Source organism: Urocitellus parryii, chromosome 7 (genome assembly GCF_045843805.1).
Source record: "Urocitellus parryii isolate mUroPar1 chromosome 7, mUroPar1.hap1, whole genome shotgun sequence".
Classification (NCBI taxonomy): Eukaryota; Metazoa; Chordata; class Mammalia; order Rodentia; family Sciuridae; genus Urocitellus; species Urocitellus parryii.
The window spans coordinates 182,929,287-182,948,496 of record NC_135537.1 but is presented as its reverse complement, the minus strand read 5'-3'; the positions used below and the strand labels follow the sequence as shown (position 1 = coordinate 182,948,496).

Genomic DNA, 19,210 nt, shown 5'->3' with positions numbered 1-19,210 from the left:
GCGGGCCGCAGCTCCTGCGCCGGAACCAAAACCCAGCTTGTTAGCCCCACTTCCGCTTTGGCGTTGAAGGTGGGACCTCCAGAAAGGAGGCATAAGGGCTCCTCCCGAGGGGGTCGCCGCTTCAGCACCTGTTGAATGCCCCTGCCACGTGATGCCCTGCGCCGTTGGGGCGCCCCAGAGTCCCTACCTACAGTAAGGCTAAGGCCTCCCAATTTCCAGAACCGTAAGAAATAAATTGTTGTTACTAACTGTCCGGCCTCAGGAATTTTGCTATAGCCACAGTAAGCACACGGAATCACTGCCCAGCTGCCACTGGGGCTGAGCCAGCGAATGTTGGCCACCAAACAGCAAGTACTTTTTGAAATATATTTTATTTTCTGTTCTGCGTTGGAGGACAGCTGAAAAGCAGAGAAGCCAGAGAGCCTGAACCCCTCACCCTGCTGAGAAGTGGGGGACCAGGCCTGGATAGCTCACTGCCAGCTCAGAGAGAGACCAGAGCGGGCTGCATCAGGGCTAAGGGTCCCCACTCCAGCCACCTCTTGCAGGTTCCAACACACAGAGCTGAGGACTCCCGAGGAAGGTCCTTTTCCTACCCCCTCCCGTCCCCGAGGCCCAGCCCTGGGGAAAGAAGTCAGAGACCAAGACAGGACCAAAGCTGGGAGCCAGTGGCAGAAGCCTGGGCTGAGGGCAGGGACGAGGACTGGGGCTAGAAGGGTCACACGAAGCAAGGGAGACAGCTAGTTAGACACAGGTGGTTTCGGTTGAACTGTAGTGTTACTGTGGATGGTCTGAATCTCCAGCCCAGGGTCAGTCGAAGGAGATGAGCTGGGCCTCACTGCCCTGTGCAGGAGGCCCCTGTGCAGGGGGCTGCTGAGCCACAGGGGGCTGCTGCTGGGGAGGGCCACCCGAGGGCGCCATCTGTGGGGCAGGAGAGGAGAGAGACCCGAGTCACACTTACCAGGGGCTGCACTGCAGCACAAGGTGGACTGCAGAAGCCGTCAGCATGGTGCATGGAGCCCCAGAGCTCCAGCTTTCACACAGCTCCAAGGGTCTGCTGTCTACATGTGAACCTGTCTCCTTGGCTTTTACGTGTCTGACGAGAGGGACCCTAAGCATGACCTTGTCTCCGCACGGGACTGCAGCATAGGATGGCCCTACAGCAGTCAGGCTCTCATCCCTAACCCATCAGGCAACACAGGGGAGGTGGACAGGGAAGGGCTCACCTGCTGGTACACAGGCTGCTGTCCTGCGATGTAGGGCTGCTGGGGTGGCAGGGATGCATCTTGGCTGGGGAGGGTGGTCATAAGATTCTGTGGAGAGTAAGATGAAGCCAGACACTGGGAGAGTAGCACTGTGCCCAGATGTTGGGCCTCTTGGCTTGCAGCAATCAAAAGCCCAACACCAGGAGCGTCCTGCCCAGGGCACCATACCTGCATGTTGTATGGCTGGTAGCCCATGGACACCGACTGGCTTCCCATGTAGCCCATGGTGCCTGGCTGTGGAGGCTGGGAGATGGCTGGGAGGCTCTGCGGGGCCTGGGAGGCCACGTTCTGTGGAAGGAAGTGGTGCAATGGGGAACGGGCAGGACCTGGGCCCAGCTGGGAGGGGAGCAGTCTTGTCACATACCTGGTAGCCTGGGGTGGGAGTGGGCTGGTAGGATGAGTAGGCTGGACTCGCAGTGGGCCCCGCCTGGGCCTGGGGGGCTGCCTGTGCCCCGGGGGCCCCTGCCGGGTACATGTAGGCACTCACCATGCTAGGATCTGTGACAAATAAGATAGATGAGCTGCTTCTGAGGAGTGGCGAGGGCAGGGAGGCTGGACTCCCTTTTCTGAGGTTTTCTTTCTTTTTTGGATGGGGATACTGGAGATTGAACCCAGGGGCGCTTCACCACTGAGCCACATCCCCAGCTTTTTTTTTTTTTTGAGACAGGGTCTTTCTAAGTTGCTTTGGACCTTGCTAAATTGCTGAGGCTCGTCTTGAACTTGCAGTCCTCCTGCCTTGGCCTCCCAAGTCACTGAGATTACACTGAGATTGCCCAGCTCCTTTTCACTTTTTGAGACAGGGTCTCACAAAGTTGCCCAGGCTGGCTTTGAACTTGCGATCCTCCTGCCTCAGCCTCTTGAGTGGCTGGGATTACAGGTATGTGTTACTGTGCCTGGCTCTAAGATTTTTTGTTGTGATTTTTTAGAACTTCATTATCTTCATATTTTCAAAAGAGGACAATAAAGCCAACAAGGATGGGAGATGGTTCAAAAATAGAATTAAATAAATGAGCCAGACTGTATTTGAAATGAGAGACAGTCACACTGCAGGAGGTAGGGGGAGCTGATCCTAGAGCATTGAGCCCAGAACCTTGACACCTTGACCTCAGGTCACAGACAACAGGAACTACAGATAAACTGCAGTCCAGCCTTCTGTGTATCATGGGAACAAGCAAATAGATAACTATGTTGAAAACAAAGAAGAAACCCCACACTGTTGGACGGGGGACACTGGGATAAGCTTCTGGTCTCTGTGCGGCATGAGTACGTGTTCACATGCCACACGGCACACACACTTCCAAGTTCATCAACCAACAGGACTGAGAAGCAGAAGCACACCCAGAAGCCAGACCATGGCTTGTAAAGGCCACTCTCCACTAGAAGGAAGCAGGCTGTCCAAGAATGGACAGGTCAAGCAGAGTATCGAGTTGACCTGCCTCGGTCAAAGTCATAGGAGCCAGCCCAGGGCTTCCACAGACCACCCAAGCTGGTGTGAGCAAAACCAACAGTGATAATGAAGGATTGTCTTCTGAAGGAGGAGCGAGTGAACCCATCTGACATAAAGAACAGGAATGGAGAGGGAAAAGCCCCTCCTTCCACTGGAAAGTCAACAGCACAATTAGGCACTGTCTGCCAAAGGTCAAAAAGAGCCACTGTGACGGACACCTGCAGTCCCACATACTCAGAGGCTGTGGCAGGAGGATCGCTTGAGCCCAGGAGTTTGTGGCCAGGCCACGTAGCACAACAAGACCTTGTCTCAAACAAGCAATCATACATTCAGGCAAAATTTAGCAAGAACTACTGAGGTGAGGCAAAAAGATTAAGGAGTACAGATATCTGCAGATGTTCATCTCCCTCCTCAGACACCTGCTGACGACAGAGGAATAGGCACTGTCTGCAGAGATGCATCCAGAGGCGTCAAGCAGCCATGCTGGGACAAAGCAACACACTGTGTCCCCCACCTGACAGCTCCCTCCATGCCAGAAGTGCGGCCCAGAGCACCTTCAGGCAGAACACACCTGCATGGTGCAGTCTGCTCACAGGCCAGAGCCAAACAGCCCATGGCTGAGGGATGAATGTCCCGGAGGAGCCGTACAGGGCTTACATGCAGTGAGTTGTCACTAGCACCTTCTGTAATGCCCTCCCAGCCTGTGAGCGCATGCCCTAGTGTCAGTAAACATGTCTGGGTGAAGGTATCGCCTGCCCCTTACTGTCAAAGCAACTGAGGGCGTGCACATGCGGAGGAAGGAAAAAGCAGACGAGAAAATGTTCATGTTTAGGAAATCTAAAAAATTATTTGTATCATTCTCTCAACTTTCTGTTTAAGTTGGGCTAAAATAAAACCAAAAAAAAAGCTATGGTCTGGGGCCACCTCTGCCCTGTGGGTACCTGCCGTGGTGCCAGGCATGCTGGGGTAAGGGCTGGCAGCTGGGGCTGCCTGGCTCATGTACACGCTGTGCATGGGGGAACCCTCCACTGAGCCTGCTGGACTGAAGGTGCCAGGGAAGCTGGTCGGGCCCGAAGGTTGGTAGAGCACGCCCCCGGCTGTGGGCATGGCCTGGAGCTGGGGACAAAGAAGACATGCAGTGAGAGAGGGCCTCAACCAGCGGGGGTGGGGGCAGATGTGCATGGGTATAGGGCAGGGGGCAGGTGGGGTGGCACATGCCTGGGCATAGGGCAGGGGGAAGGCAGGCATCTGGGCACGCATCTGGACAGTCTGCTTCTGCTGCTCCAGGCGCATCTGCCGCTCCTTCTCCTGCTCCTGTAGGCGCTGGATGGCCAGCTGCCTCTGCACCTCCAGATACTCCTGTGGCAGCCACATGGTGGGAGGGTGTCAGGCAGGCCCAGGACCCCCCCACCCCCACGTGGGGCCAGCCACTGCACCTGCTTCTTCTGCCGCATGATCTCTAGCTTCTGGGCTAGCTGGATCTGGCGCTGGCGCTCAGCCTCTTCAGCTGCCCGGCGTAGCTTCTCGCGGTGTTCCTCACGCAGGGCACTCAGTGCACCCCGGGCATCACGGATCTGTGCCAGCTTGTCCTGTAGCCCCTCATAATACACTGTTGGCAAAGGGTAGGATGGCCCTGACCACTACAGCATAGGGGCAGCCCTGTCAGCATGGGCTCCTTCACTGGTAAATGCTGGGCCCCTGCATTTCCAGCTGATCTCAGCAATCAGCAAGGCACAGCCCAGCCCACCTCTCTAGGGGCTGCAGGCCCTGGGCTTCTGGGTTGGAGGGGACAGACAGTCCTGTGCTTGGCAGAGCCCTTCACTGCGCTGCGGCCACTTCCCATCGCAGCCCCATGGTGGAGCCCATGGCCTCAGGGAAGGACAGGAGAGGAGCGCTAGCTCTCCTGGGGCAGGTCCTATGTCCAGCAGAGGACAGGGCTGAGCACGCAGCGCTGCTCCAGATACCCCACCACCCGGGAGCTGACAACCCCGAGGTCCAAGGCGCGGGCACCTACACCTGCGCTCATCCAGCTGGTTGAGCAGCTCGAGCAGCTGCGGGTGCATGCTGGTGAGGGACTGGAAGAGTGACAGCACGGCCGAGTCGTTGGTGATGCTGCGGCCCCGCACGTGATTGCTCTTCATGCGGTTGACAAAGGTGGTGACGGCATTCTGCAGGGCCTTCAGGAATTGCTCGTGGCTCTCTTCTGACCCTCCATTCTGGTACTGCTGTTGGGGACAAGGCAGACAGCTGAGCATGGCCATGATGCTGACTAGGCCAGCCTCCCTTGGGCACGAGCCAGTCTATAAGGCCTCAGCAAACCCCCTGCGGAGGTGGCACACGGGCATCTGGACAATGTCTGTTGTGCTCAGAGCCAGGAGCAGACCATTAATTGGGTCTCCAATCTGCTCTACCAGGCAGGCAACATTAGCATCCCTGGTCTACAGACAAAGCAATGAGGCCCAAGGCTGGGCTTTTGTCCACCTGCTCAGGGACAGTCAGGTTGGAGCTGGCTGGGAGCCCCTGCCCTGGTAACACGGGCCTGGTCTGACTCAAGGCAGACAAAGCCCAGAAGCCCCAAGGAGAGGGAGGAACTCCTCTGGATAGGCCTGGGCTGTTCAGAATATGGGGTTCATGTTAGGTCCACACAGAGTAGACAGGTCCTCTTCTGAGAACCCACATAGGCATAGCACGGCAGGGTCAGAACTGTCATTGGGACTGCCGGTTACAATGGGCCCTGCAGTGTGTTCCCGGGCCCTGGAGGGAGGCATAACTTACCTCACTAAAGGGGCCACTAGAGGGAGTTATGGGCTGAGAATCTGTCTCTGGAAGGGGAGCCTGTAAGAGACCAGAGGGTTAAGGGGGCCTCCATCCAGCCTGCCCTGGACACAACCCCCGGAGACAGGCACCAGGAGTGCAGAGTGGCCTCTCACCTCAGCCACACTGGCAGGGGCTGCATGCCCCTCCCCAGGCTGGGTGGCTGGCTCCGTTAGGGGCACAGGCGCAGATGGCGTGGGGCTCTTCCGAGCCTCCTCCTGCTTCTTCTCCCAGTAATTCCGGTTAAGGTACCGCGCAAGCTGCATGGCAATAAAGGGGTCACTTTCATAGTCTGGCAAGTGTGAGAGGACAGCATGAGATGCAGGGCCCTTACCTCAGGGTCGATGTCTTCAGCCATCGGTGCTGATGAGTTCTGGGGAGACATAGAGAGGCCTGAGGGGTCACAGTCAAGAGGAGTAGCACACGGCTCCCAAGTGACCCAGGCAGGGGCCTGGGTGGTGCCACATGGCCCTGGCCCTGAGTCCCCATGCTATGCCTGCTTGGTGCTGATAGCCATGGCTTCACAGGCTCCCCGTGGTACAGGCGCCAGGGCCACCCTCTCCTCTCTGGGGTGGCACCACCTTAAAGTCTTAGAAAGGCTCTGACCTTGCCACCACTGGCCTTGCAACATTGCTAGAAGCAGCACAAGAGGCACCTTGCTGGCACTCCCATGAATTCCCAGGGCCAGGCCAGAACAGGGACGGCCCACTTGGCCCTCACACAGCACTGCCTGGGCCCTGCCGACAGCAGGAAGGAGGAAGCGCCACAGCTGGTCAGTGGTAGGGTTGCTACTGGCCCAGAGGCCCAGCTGTGGCCCAGACCCACCAGAGCCCAAAGCTTGCACGTGACTTCCCTGACCTGCTGCAGCCTGCCTGATGAAGAGTGAGGCTTGGCTGGAGGAGCAAGGTGGCCCTATGACCAAGGGCTTTAATGCTTGAGGGTGCACAGGCGTGTGAAGGGACAGGGTCTAACCTGTGGGGTCTTTGTTCATATCCTCAGCCCCACAGGGAAGCCCCGAGCCAGGACAGCCAGGCCCTTGGTGTCCTCCCACCTGCCTCCCACCTCCCATAAGCAGCATCAAGCCACCTGGCTGGGCACACAGCAGACTCACCACGGGCGAGGAGTACAGGCTGCCAGCTGGGGGTGCCGACGACGCCAGCGGGGTGGGATCTGCCTTGGGATGTGCGCTGTATGTTGACTTCTGTCTCTGAAGCAGAATGGGGAAATAGTGTCACTGGGCAAGCACAAGGCACAGCAAGAGGGGTGGGCACTGCACACACCTGTGGCCCCCAGGCACAGTGCGGGTCACTGCCTAGCACCTCCAGGGAAACTGGGGGTCCCCTCCTGAAGGCTGACTCCCACCACTCACCAGCCTCTCCTTCTCCTCCGCCTCTGACTGCGACAGGGCCAGTGCCAGCTGCAGTTCCTCCTCCTCCTGCAGAGCAGTCTCATCCCGCTTAGGGGGTAGCTGAGGACAGCAGGGCAGGTGAGGGAGGCCCAGGGGAGGAGTGTGGGGGGACTGTGGGGGGACTGGGTACCTGCGACTGCTGTGACAGGGGGCTGGTCAGGTACTCCGGGGGCAGCTCAGTGGTAGAGGTGGACTTTCCTTCTGCTTTCCTGGAGGCAAGATGGGATGCTACAGGTGACCGTCCACTGACACCTGCCCCATCCCCACCAAAGTTGTCAACCACCCAGAGCTTCCTACACACTGTTCCCATGAAGTGAGGACAGGGATCCCACAGGCACATGTAGCCCAATGGCCATGCTCCAGGGAACAAGGAGCAGATGTGGACCCTGAGCCAGCCACAGGGCACCAGTAGGCGTAAGCCATAGTCCCTCTCCTGGAAATGGTGACTCAAAATCCCACCTGGCCAGAACACCTGGAACTTGCCCTCGGTGTCCTACCTGTGACCAGCAGCAGGCCTCATCCCCAGCAGGTTCTGGGAAAGGCTGCAAGACCTTTCATGATCACAGAGCCAGACCAGGCCTTTTCCAGCATTCGACCTGGAGCATGCAGACCTTCTCCAGAGCAAGTGGTGGCTGAGGGCCACAGACTTGCAGTGCATTCAGAATTCCCACAGCAAGGGCTGGGGCTGTGGCTCAGTGGTACAGCGCTTGCCTTGCATGGGTGAGGCACTGGGTTCAATTTTTAGCACCACATAAAATAAATAAATAAAGTAAAGGTGTTGAGTCTGTCTGCAACTAAAAAATTTTTTAAAAATAAGATAAAGAATTCCAACAGCACATGCAGACCCCTCTCCAGAGTGAGCAGGTCCATGTGGACCAGAGAGGGGAGGAGAGGGAAGGGTGAGCAGAGTCAGACAAGTGTGGAGCCCTGAGCCCTCCAGTAGAGGACACTGGTCGGGCTCATGTGGGCTCTTGCCAGTCACCAGGTAACAGAGCTTTCAGGTGTTGTGGTTGGGTCTGAACTGTCCCCAGAGACTGCTGTGCTGAAGGCTTGGGCCCCATGCAGCAGTGACCAGATCTAGGGGCTCTTACCTCATCAATGGATTAACCCATTTAGAGTCCATTTTTCTCCTTTTTGTCAGAGCTGGGGATTGAATCAAGGTTCTCCAACACTGAGCTACTAGCCTGGAATTTGTGAGCTTCCTGCCTCAGCCTCCCAAGTTGCAGGCATTACAGGTGTGTGCAACTGTGTCTGGCTGGATTCACAATTTAACAGGCTATTCAGAGATGGTGGAAACTTTAGCAGGTGAGGCCCAGGAGGAGGAAGTAGATCACTGGGGTGTGCCCGAGGTGAGATTTCTGTCCCCAATTACTTTCTCTCTCTCTCTGCTTCCTAGTTGCCATGAAGTGAGCAGCTTTGCTCCACCTCATGCTCCCTACCAGGCTGCTCTGTCACATAAGCCCAAGACAATGGAGCTGGCCATCATGGACTCAATCTCTAAAACCCTGAGCCAAAATACATCTTCCCTAAGTTGGTTTTTTTCCTCAGGAATTTTGTCACAGTGGCGGAAACCCGACAAACACGGGGAGCGATCTCCAGATCCAACACACCAAGTGTCAAGGTCCACAGGACCGGGGGCAGACTCAGACAGGGTCTCCATTTCATTCCTGGGGTTCCTGCCAAAAATGCAGGTCCTGGCCAGGCACAGTAGCACACGCCTATTAGTGACTAGGAGAGTTGAGACAGGAGCCTCCAAGCCCAAGGCCAGCTTGGGCAATGGAGCATGATGCTGCCTCAAAACAAAAAGGGAGGGATGTAGCTCAGTAGTTGAACAATCTTGGGTTCAACCCCCCAGTATCACAAAACAAAACAAAACAAAACAAAAAACCTATAGACCCTGAGCAGAAAGTAAACTCAGACCCAGAGACGTGAGACAGGCCACGATGGCTGGCACTGCAGAAGCATCTGTGTCAGGGACGGCAGAGGCTGAAAGTTCCAGGTCAGGGGTGGGGAGGTACAAGGACACATGGAGTGTGCTCTGTGGGCACCAGTGGTGCTTTCAGGGTGATGGCAAAACTGAACCACCTCAGCAGAGCAGGTTTAGTGCCACAGCAAGGTCAGATGTCCCCACTGAGAGCAAGGCTGACCTGCCTCAGAGAAAATCCTCCTCAGGAGACATATGGGAGCGCTTAGGTACAAAGGGACACGTGGGCCACAATTCACTGCAGATATGTGAACACGTGCACACACAGGCAACGGGAGGGAGGGAGAACACAGGCTGCACAGACCTGGCCATGAGCCCACAGCCGAGGAACACAGGCAAAGGCACCTGTTCCCGAGTTCTTCTGTCTACACCTGCAACTTTTCCAAGTTTTATCCCCAAAAGTTAAAGTACAAATAAACCAAAAACAAAAATAAGCAACTGGCCTGCTGGGGTAGTGTCAGGCGGCTCTGGGGCCCCGCCTGCCCACCTGGCCTAGGGCCTGCCCCTCCCGCCCTCTGGCTGGCATTCCCTGTCCACCTAGGCCTTGAGCTGGGGCACTCAGCCAGAGGCGGGCAGGCAGCCTGCAGAGCCCATGAGGGGACTCACTTGTTCAGCTGCTCGTAGCAGGGCTCGCAAACGCGCACCTCCTTCTCAATGCCGAACTTGGGGATGGTGGAGTACTTGGAGGAGCACTTGCCGCAGAAGATCTGCCCGCATGCCCGGCAGTGGTGCTGCGAGTAGGGTGGGGTGGGCCTGGTTATAGGGCTGGGGCATCTGCCACACCAACTGGCCAGAACCACCCTGGACAACACTGAGGCTGGGCCTCAGTCTGGGAGCAGAGAAGAGATAAGGACAAGCAAAACAAATGCCTGGGAGGACATGAAGCCCCTGGAGAAACATTTTCAAGAGACTCAACTTGAGTCACAAGTTTGGGGAATATAAGGGAATTAAAAAAAAGGTCAGCCAGGAGCGGTGGTGCACTCCTGTCATCGCAGCGGTTCGGGAGGCTGAGGCAGGAGGATCCCGAGTTTAAAGCCAGCCTCAGCAACAGTGAGGCACTAAGCAACTCAGTGAGTCCCTGTCCCTAAGTAAACTACAAAATAGAGCTGGGATGTGGCCAAGTGCCTCTGAGTTAAAAAAAAAAAAATCACAAAGGTCAACAGAAAGGGTGCAGGGATCCTGAGGAACACGAGCTCTGAGTGCAGCATGTTGCTCCAGGATGGCTCCTCAGACCTCTGCACCCCTCAGGCCAGCCTCAGGGGTCTTGTGGGAAGGGAGAACACAGCCTCACGTAGCAGAGTGCACATGGGCTGTCACCTGAAGCACTGAGTCAGTCACTCAGCCCTGGCCAGGTCTGTGGCTCCAGGCCTAAGCCTTCTATAAGGCCAACTTTGGCTGAGGGCACTGACCATCTACTACATGGTTGCCAAAACCACCACATTTCAGCAGAAAGGACAGGACTGTCACAATGGGGCAGTGGCTTCAGTGATGAAAGGTGACCTGATGTCTGTCTGGCTATGTGAGAAGTTAGCAGGGGCTCGGCCACAGGGCCCCTTTACCCCTTAGGGCAGGCACTCACCTTGCGGGTCACCACCCCAAATTGCACTCTGCACCGGTGGCATTCCTCAGCGTCCACCCAATCAGGTGCCTATGGGGACAGCAAAACTTAGGACCACACCCCCAGTCCCCACCAAGCTCCCAGAGGTGGCAGAGCCTTCCCCCAGGTCCCACGGACAGGAAAAGGAACAAAAGATCTGTGTGGCCAGAGCAGCTGCACCAGTCTGACCCCTCCTAGTGGCCCGAGCCATAGGGCCCAGGGCTGAGCTGCTTCAGATGGGAAGCCCCCAGTTGGACTTCTTTCTTTGCCAAAGGTATGGCAGTGACACTTCCCACAGGTTTCCAGCTCTCCTAATATGTTTTCTCTTCTTCTCTGCAGAGCTGGAGGTGGTACCAGGGCTTTGTGCATGGAAGGGAGCACTCTCCCACTGAGCTCATCCTGTGCCCTGCGCATTTATGTTAAGTACCCAACAGCTACATTCCAATGACACCATGAATGCAGCCCCGTCCCCACCTCATCTTGCAGAGTCACAGCCACATCTTGTCCTCAAGGAATGCCTATATTCCCAGCTCTGGCCCACCCACGCCCAAACAAGACGGGGAGGCCTTCCCTGCCTGGCCGAGCCCCTGCCCGCTTCCCCAACTCCAAGCCCTGGCCATGCCCCGCCCAGGACTCACTCTCTCGGCAGCAAACATGGCATCACTTTCCTTGAACTCCGGGAAAACGTGTCCTGAGAAAGGAGACTGAGTCACCTTCAGGTCCCACCCTGATTCAGCTGCTTTCTGACCCCTGACATCCGTTTCTTCAGACAGAACCACCAGAAGACGCCCAGAGCCCTCAGAACCCTGAGCCCACACCTCTACATGCATTCTCAAACCACTGCCCCGCTCTCCAGGGCCACAACAGCCAGAGCGATGCAGACGAGGGGCCCTGACACACCTCAGCAGCCACAGCCCAACCTGAACCCCACCAGTGACTTGCTGCCATACACAGGGCCATGACCAATCCTGGCCTAGCTCTCCTCTGGGTATGTGTCACCGTTTTGTCCTTCAGTAGCCAAGTGAGCTCTGACCCCAGGGCCTCAGAAGCCAATAGTTTTTGTTTCCCTATTATGCCCAGTCTTGGCACCTAGGGCACCTTGGCCACTCATCCAGCACTGCCCCCCAGGACCACATCACTTCCCAAAATGTGGTTGTCTTTTTATCCTGGGGTGGTATGTCCCCAGAACACCATCCTCCTTGCTTCCAATGTCAGCCACTCAGTGAGGACTGGCCTATCCTCTTTTGCCCTGCATCTATGGGTCCAGCTGGTTTGACTCTGCCCAGGAGGGTAGCCCTGTGGCTTCTAGAGCAATGTTTCCGCCTTGGACGGGATCCCATCCCCCTGCCCCAACTCACCCTCCACCTTCATGATCTGGTAGGTGTCCTGGACCACTTTGTACTTGGGCTCGTTCCGGAAGGCATGGGCCCAGGCTTGGATCAGGTATAGGATCTTGTTGCGGACGTTCACTTCCACTTGCCTCTGTAAGGCAGGGAAGAGTGGGGAAGGTCTTAGGATATTCGCACCGCCACAGGTCTCAGCGAGAGGAGGTAGCTGCCCTGAGCAGACAGGACTGGCATCGAGGTGGCGGGGGGTCTGGGTGAGATGTACAGGACAGGCACCATCCTGTGCCCAGGTTCCCTGAGCAAACACTTGCTCAGGCCATGACTCTTTAAACCCTATAAGGAGCCAAGGGACTCCCTGGAGTTAAAATGCCCCAAGTCTGAGAGCCTAGAGCTGAATGTCTCCTTCCCTCTCCCCACAGACCCAGACTAGCCATGGAAGTCACTGGCTCCTGACAGTCTCAAACAGCTAGAGTCAACTAGGCCCAGCCACGAAGTATTGCCTCAGGACCAAGGATAGAGGCTGCTCTTGCTTCCAGTCATAGCCTGGGAAATGCAGCGGGCATTGCCCAGGAAACTTCTCCACACACAGTAGAGAGACACCATCGCCACTCAGTGAGCACACAGCCAGGCCTCAAGTCTGGTGCTCTCTCAGGGAGGCTATGACATCTGACACTGAGGACAAAGGGTAGAAAGCTGCTTCCAGGAGACACAGTGACAGCATCCACACTGGGACTCAAGTATCTCTCCACAACCTGGTCCTCCAGCAGCCACTCCCTCCCCATCACCACCTTGACTCCCCAGTAGAGGGGCAGACCAGCAGAGGACCCCCACAGTACAAACAGAACACAGCAGCCACATGAGGACACCTCCTCTCCTCCAACCAGGACCACATAAGAAACTGGCCAAGGTACAGTAACGGCCTCACAAAAGCCCAGCTGTCAGTGTGGACATGCAGGTGAGCTCTGGGAAGCATGGGTCCAGGATGGGGTCTCCTATGAGACAAGGCCAGGCCCTGGGTCACAGCAGAGGAGGAGCAGCCTTACCTTGGTGGGATGTCCTTTCGCCTCAAACAGCAGCCATATCACCCCCACTCTGCATCACTATCCACATCACAATCCCTACAGGTGGGCCTGGGGACAACCTCCCAGAGGTCTGAAAAACTTCCCCTTCTCTCCCAAAGGAGGGTATGAAACCCACCCTCTCCAGGGAGCTCCTTCCACTGCTGTCTGCCCTTCTGATTCTCCCCATAGACACAGCTACACACCTGTGTCTCCCCTGCTCAGATCTCGCCCATCCCCACATGGCTGCCGTCCTAAGCCTCCTCTCCAGGCTTCTGCTCTTACAAAGCGCCGCCACCACCATCGCTGCCATTCAAGACTCAGCTCCAAGCCCTGGCTCTGACAGGCCTCCCCTGGCATCTCAAGAAAACCAGGAGTCAGCCCTGTGCTCCGGACACGACTGGACTTTAATCCAGAGCTTGTGTCTTCCCAGGTCTGAGCCTAAGCGCGAGCAGTACTGGGACTGCCACTGCTCGCTTCACACCTGCTGCTGCACCCAGTGCTGTCCCTGTCATAGATGCCCAATAAACACCAGGAAAAGTGGAGTGACCTGCCCCCAACCCTGACTCATGGTTCCTGGGGACGCCTACCTTCAGCAGCTCCTTCAACTCTTCCATGGTCTGCTTGTTAGCTACCTCGTCATGAACTGTCTGGCCACAGTTCTTTACCACAGATTCCATGACCTGCAGACCCCAAGAAAGGGAAAGGTCAGGCCAATGATCAAGGCAGTGTCCCCTCCTCTTCCTGGATGTACCCACCTCCCCATGGGAATGCAGGCCTCCAAAAGGCCTCTCAAGACCACCCAGCCTGCCAGGAACCCTAAGTGGCAGCTTCACAGACAGGCAGCAAACCCACATACCATGACCCCTACAATATCATGGCTTGCGACCATGAACCAAAATAGAGAGCTGACCCTCAGACTCATGTACCAACTACAGCCAGAGTACCAGTAGCATCATTTCTTCCCCTGTCACCCCTCAGGGTGACCAAGCTCAGTGACACCGCACACAACTGTGCTCAAGGCTAGAAAGGACTTCACCTGTTGCTGTGTGCCCAGAAAGGGGACAAGGCTGCCTGATGCTGGGGGTGGGGACCCTCAAGGCTGGAGGCCAGAGAATAGCAGCAAGGGTCTAGTTACCTCCAGGGCATACAAGGCTACATGTGGATTTTTATCATTGACTTTCTTCTTGATGGAATTAACAGCATACTTTGCTCTGAAAGAAAAAGACCATAGGTAGCAACAGAGAGGCGGGGGGGAAACACTTTCAGTAAGAAAGTTAGGGATATCTGCCTACTGCTTTGGTCCCCAGAAACTCTAAGCAAACATTAACACAACCAAGTATCCCTACGTTGCATGGAAAATCTCCTAATTGTTCAAAAACATCAGAACTCCCAGCATGTGGACCATGTGATTGCGCACATGACGTCTCATGTGGTCAGCTGAATCCTGGAGGATCAGTGGGCACTCAGGGTTGTGCAGGGCTGCACCCGTTTTACAGGACAGACTCTTATCACTTACTGTGTGTCCCCCTGACGGATCAGGTCACAGATCTGTAGGATGGACTCCCAGTCGGTCTCCAGTAGGAGCTGGCTGGTGGCTTTGTCTGAGGGAAAGAGATGTCATTCAGGATTTGGTCTGTGATTCCCTAGGCAGCCCTTAGGCTCAGCAAAAAGGAAAAGAGAACTTGCCTCTTCCCTTTTACACATCTGGACTGAATGGAAAACCACATGAAAATCCTTCCCAAACAAGATGCAAATGGAACGCTGTGACATGCTTGTTACACATCAGGTGCCATTTCAAACACTCGATTCAACCAATTCCCACACAACTCCCTGAGCTAGGCACTACCTATGTTCCTGCAGACAGAGAAAACCAAGCAGGCAGAGGGTATAGCTTGCCACACACACAGCAAGGATTCATTCTGAAATGCAAAGCTCTGCTGCTTCTCAGAAGACTCACTTAGTCCTTCAGAATCCCTGTCATTCAGGTATTTTAACCCTTCAACTAGATATTAGCTGAACAAGCCTGGGGGAGACATGTAACATGAACTCCAGTCCTCTACAAGGGCTCTGAGGAAGGCACAACTGACTCCCAAGGACTCTACAGCTGACACCTCTTCTCTCCACATCCGCGTGGCCTCGGACAAAGGCTCTCTGAGGAGCTACCACTCAACTACCGCATCACCTTCCCCAGCAGAGGGGTCCACTTGGGGACTGATTCAGCAAGCTTCTGATTCCAACCTTGAAGCGCTGAACCATCCCGTAAGCATGTGATGCCGGGCCTGCCTGTCCCACGGGCAAGGAAAGTGCCATCTGAGGTTTCCGCCAAAAGCAAGCTTCAGAAGGAGGCAGCCAGGAGCCGATCGTGACAACACCCGGGCGCCTGTCCCCAGACACAGAGCGTTTTCAGCAGGAGAAAGGACCATGCACATTAAACACGTTCCCTTCTGAAGCTGGCTCTCTCCAGGAGGCGCGGATGGCTCAGCTGGCGCCTCCACCGGGGCGGAAAGGCCTTCCTGAACCCGGGCGGACAAACGGGCCTGGAAAGGTTCCGGGAGGACACCACCGGCTCCACCCTTGGGGCCGACATGCGATCACGGGCCCCGCGTGAGGTCTGGCTCCGTCACCCACTTCGAGACTCAGACTCGGCCCGGTCGGCCCCGCGCTGGCGAAAGGGGACCCAAGGCAGGCCCCGCGCCCACCCTCGCGGCGCCGCGCTCGCTGGAGCCCAGGGACGCGCCCGGCCACACCCGAAGCCCGCAGCCGGGAGCCACGGGAGAGCAGCCGGGCGCTGCCCTCGGGCCCTGGGGGCCGCGCAGGGCGGGCTCGTTACCTAGGAGACGCTCGAAGGTGCCGCTGCCTCGCCCCATGGCGACCCCGCTCTGGACCGACGCCGCGGGCGCTCCCCCTCCGCAAGCTGGCGCGCCCCCACTTCCGCTTCCGCCTTCCTGCTCCGGCGCGCGCACCCGCACGTCGCCGCACGCGCCCGGGAGCCGCGAGGAGGCCAGGCCTTCCGGGGGCCGCGGGCGCTGGGCGCTGATTGGGCCGCGTTCGCGGCGGCGGCGGCGGCGAACCCCGAGAACCAATGTCAGCCCGCAGGCGAGGCCTATCCAGTGGGAGCGGGGCGGAGGCGGGCCCGCCGCCGTCCGGTGCGGAGCCGCGGTGGCCTGGCGCGGGGTCTGGATGTGTCTGCTGCTGGGGGCCGCGGGCGTCGGGAAGACGCTGCTGGTGAAACGCCTGCAGAATATCCTTCCGCGCCGTGGGGGCGGGCGGGGGCTCCGCCTGGCGCCGCCCTCTCCTTGACCACACGCACAGCTGAGCTCCCGCGACTGTCGGGGCGACCTGGGGGAGCCCCCGCCGACGCTGCCCACGGTAGGTGTCGGCCGCCGCAGGAAGGACTGAAGCCGGTCACCTTTGCGGCTGACAAAGCCCACGGGCCCCGCAGAGTGAAGCCGCGGTCGGTGTTGGCGACGGCCTTCGGGATTCCCCACTCGATGAGCGGAGCCTGTCGGGACCCTCCTTGGGGCGGGCACGTTCCCCCCCCCCCAGGGACCACAGTCGCCATCGCCACCTGCGCGGACCCCCCTTGTGGGCTCCGGGTCCTCAGAAGCGCCTTCTCCCAGTTTGGTGGCTGGCTGTGCCTCGAGCCTGCGGGTAACGCTGGCGCTCTGCTATCGGGGTTTCACGCAGGACGGCGCCTGCATTACTCGTGTGTGATGGTTTTTCCTACAGGTGGGTACCAACCTTACTGACATCGTGGCCCAGAGAAAGATTACCATCCGGGAGCTTGGGGGGTGCATGGGCCCCATCTGGTCCAGTTACTACGGAAACTGCCATTCACTGCTGGTGGGTCAGCATGCTTTAAACTTCTTTAGAGCCCTCCGGTCCCTGACCCCACTGGGCATGGAATAGGATTTGGGTTCTTAGGGGGCTGTGCTAGTCAAGGAAGCAGGGCACCAATCTTCTCTCTGGTGTTTGTGCCCCCAAAATGACATTAGAGCACAGGATGGGCTTGCTGAGGCCGAGTCTATTCTCTTTTCTGTCCCTGGCTGTGTTCTACATTTACATCTGATTTCTACACTTCTCTGGTTGGTCCCATCCTGTGCCCTAAATTCCAGGATAGGGAACTGATGACCCCATCAATACAGATTTCCATGTAGACAAAAACAGAAATGAATGACATCCAGTTATCTGTGTTACAGCTCATTTGCCTCTGCTTCTGCCTATTCCCAAAGCCCTCTGTTTAAAAGCCACTGTGGTGAACAGGATGTGGCACAGTGGTAGAGCACTTGCCTAGCACAGTTGAGGCCCTGGGCCCAATCCCCAGTACTGGGGAGAAAAGTCCTGGTGCTCTATGTATGCCTGTAATTCCCAGATGAGGAGGTATGGCCACAAATGTCTTCAAAGCAGGGTGTGACTGTGCTTTCCTTCTTCCCCAGTTCATGATGGATGCTTCCAACCCCACCCAACTCTCTGCATCCTGTGTACAGCTCTTGGGTCTCCTTTCTTCAGAACAACTTGCAGAAGCATCAGTCCTGATACTCTTCAATAAAATGTACGGGTTTACTTGCTGAGAGGGAACATGGTGCGGGTCCCATGGAGTAGCTGCCTTAGTGCATGTTTGTTAGTGAAGAGGTGCACCTGGGGGACAGGCAGGTTTTTGGCAGCCATCATTCTAACAAGGCAATTCTTTAACTTCAGCGACCTTCCCTGTTACATGACCATTGAGGAGATTAAGTCACTAATCAGGCTCCCAGACATCATTGCTTGTGCCAAGCAGAACATTACCACGTTGGAAATCAGCGCCCGGAAAGGCACTGGGTTGGCCAAGGTGTTGCACTGGCTCCAGGATGAGCACCGAAGCAACAGGTGACCATAGGGTGGAGAATTGTGCCGGAGGCAGAGGATGGCATTGTTGGGCCTCCACTGGAATGTTCTTATGGGTTCAACAAGGAGCCTCGCACGATAGGGCTCTATGTGGAGATGCAGCAGTGGGTCAGCTGAGGCACACAAAACTAGAAGCTCTTGACGACTGGAAGAAAAGACTGTGTCCACGGCTGGGAGAAGAGGACTGCCCTGCTGCTGTCCTGGATGGTGCTGTGACACATTTTCCTGCCACCAGGAAATCTGCTTGCCCCAGGGTATTTGGACTGCATAGTGCCACTGAGACCTAGACTCTTGTCTGCAGTAGAAGCTCCAGGCTTCTAGTTTCTCACCCCCGACCGTGTCCCTTAAGACCGCACGGCATGGTGGATGAAGTGAGCCCAAGTCAGAAACGAGCTTGGTTCATTTGTTCAGCAGGTGGCTATTGCTCTGAGGTGCCCAGAGCAAGCATAGGTTTTTTCCTAGGCAGGAGGCAAGGAGGGGATGGAGGCCTGGGGTCTTGGTGTCCTGTCACCTCAGCCAAGCCAGCTTGTGTGAGAATGCTTACTGTGCTGATTGGTGTGTCCGTGTGTTCTGAGGCTTCTTAAAACAAATGACTGGGCTGGGGATGTGGCTCAAGCGGTAGCGCGCTCGCCTGGCATGCGTGCGGCCCGGGTTCGATCCTCAGCACCACATACCAACAAAGATGTTGTGTCCGCCGAGAACTAAAAAATAAATATTAAAAATTCTCTCTCTCTCTCTCTCTCTCTCTCTCTCTCTCTCTCTCTCCTCTCTCACTCTCTCCTTAAAAAAAATTTAAAAAAAAAAAAAACAAAAACAAATGACTACCAACTGGAGCTTAAGCCACAGAAATTTGTTCTCACGGTTTGGAGGCCACAAGTCCAAAGTAAAGGTGTCAACTGGTTCCTTCTGAAGTGCTGAGGGCAGTGCCAATTCCTTTCCTCTTTTCTCTAGTACTGCTGCAGTCCTTGGCCTTCTGTGGGTTGGTTGTGGACTCCCCCTCTGTCTTCCTCTCCTGGGTCAGTGTTCTCTCTTCTTTACGATGTCTGTAATTGGAAATGTGGGATGATACATAAGCCACCTGCAAAGAACCTTTTTCCAAATAAGGTCATGTTTGCTTGTTCCGGGTCTATGACCTGGCCATACCTTTGGGGTCCACCACTCTACCTACAGTAATTGGATAAAACTCATTCTGAGTGAGGTTGTGAGTTTTATAAAAATGGCTTTGTCTGCTAATTCTTCAAACCCCTGTAGCCACAGAAGGAACCCAGGGACCTGCCGTCTCCTCCTTGGTAAAGCCATGGGAACAGATGGGGGCCTCAGCCTCTGCACAATTCCAGTTGTTCACTCTGTTGGAGAGAGATCATTATTCAGATGAAGGGCTATGACCAGGTAGGGTAATCTCAGTGA

General features: G+C 56.3%; 2 protein-coding genes across 3 annotated transcripts; one reads left to right on the top strand and one right to left on the bottom strand.

Moving 5' to 3' along the window:
* Positions 1–306: 306 nt before the first annotated feature.
* Hgs (hepatocyte growth factor-regulated tyrosine kinase substrate) lies at positions 307–15,833 on the bottom strand. 2 transcript variants are annotated; one of them, XM_026410803.2, is made up of 22 exons: positions 15,750–15,833; positions 14,436–14,520; positions 14,055–14,130; positions 13,507–13,599; positions 11,871–11,994; positions 11,151–11,203; positions 10,495–10,563; positions 9,522–9,646; positions 7,062–7,140; positions 6,893–6,991; positions 6,635–6,730; positions 5,858–5,896; positions 5,640–5,783; positions 5,485–5,544; positions 4,724–4,931; positions 4,146–4,318; positions 3,928–4,068; positions 3,651–3,825; positions 1,627–1,760; positions 1,431–1,550; positions 1,224–1,310; positions 307–918 (listed from the first exon to the last, which is right to left on the bottom strand). In XM_026410803.2, the coding sequence occupies exons 1-22, from the start codon at positions 15,784–15,786 to the stop codon at positions 808–810; spliced, it is 2,328 nt and encodes a 775-aa protein (XP_026266588.1). In that variant the 5' UTR covers positions 15,787–15,833; the 3' UTR covers positions 307–807. The 2 variants fall into 2 exon arrangements, with proteins under 2 accessions (XP_026266588.1, XP_026266587.1); XM_026410802.2 differs by having other exon boundaries at positions 309–918; positions 4,724–4,934.
* Arl16 (ARF like GTPase 16) lies at positions 15,756–18,534 on the top strand. The gene is made up of 5 exons (XM_077800922.1): positions 15,756–16,161; positions 16,231–16,288; positions 16,649–16,762; positions 17,356–17,471; positions 17,618–18,534. The coding sequence occupies exons 1-5, from the start codon at positions 15,785–15,787 to the stop codon at positions 17,787–17,789; spliced, it is 837 nt and encodes a 278-aa protein (XP_077657048.1). The 5' UTR covers positions 15,756–15,784; the 3' UTR covers positions 17,790–18,534.
* The last annotated feature ends 676 nt before the right edge of the window (positions 18,535–19,210 follow it).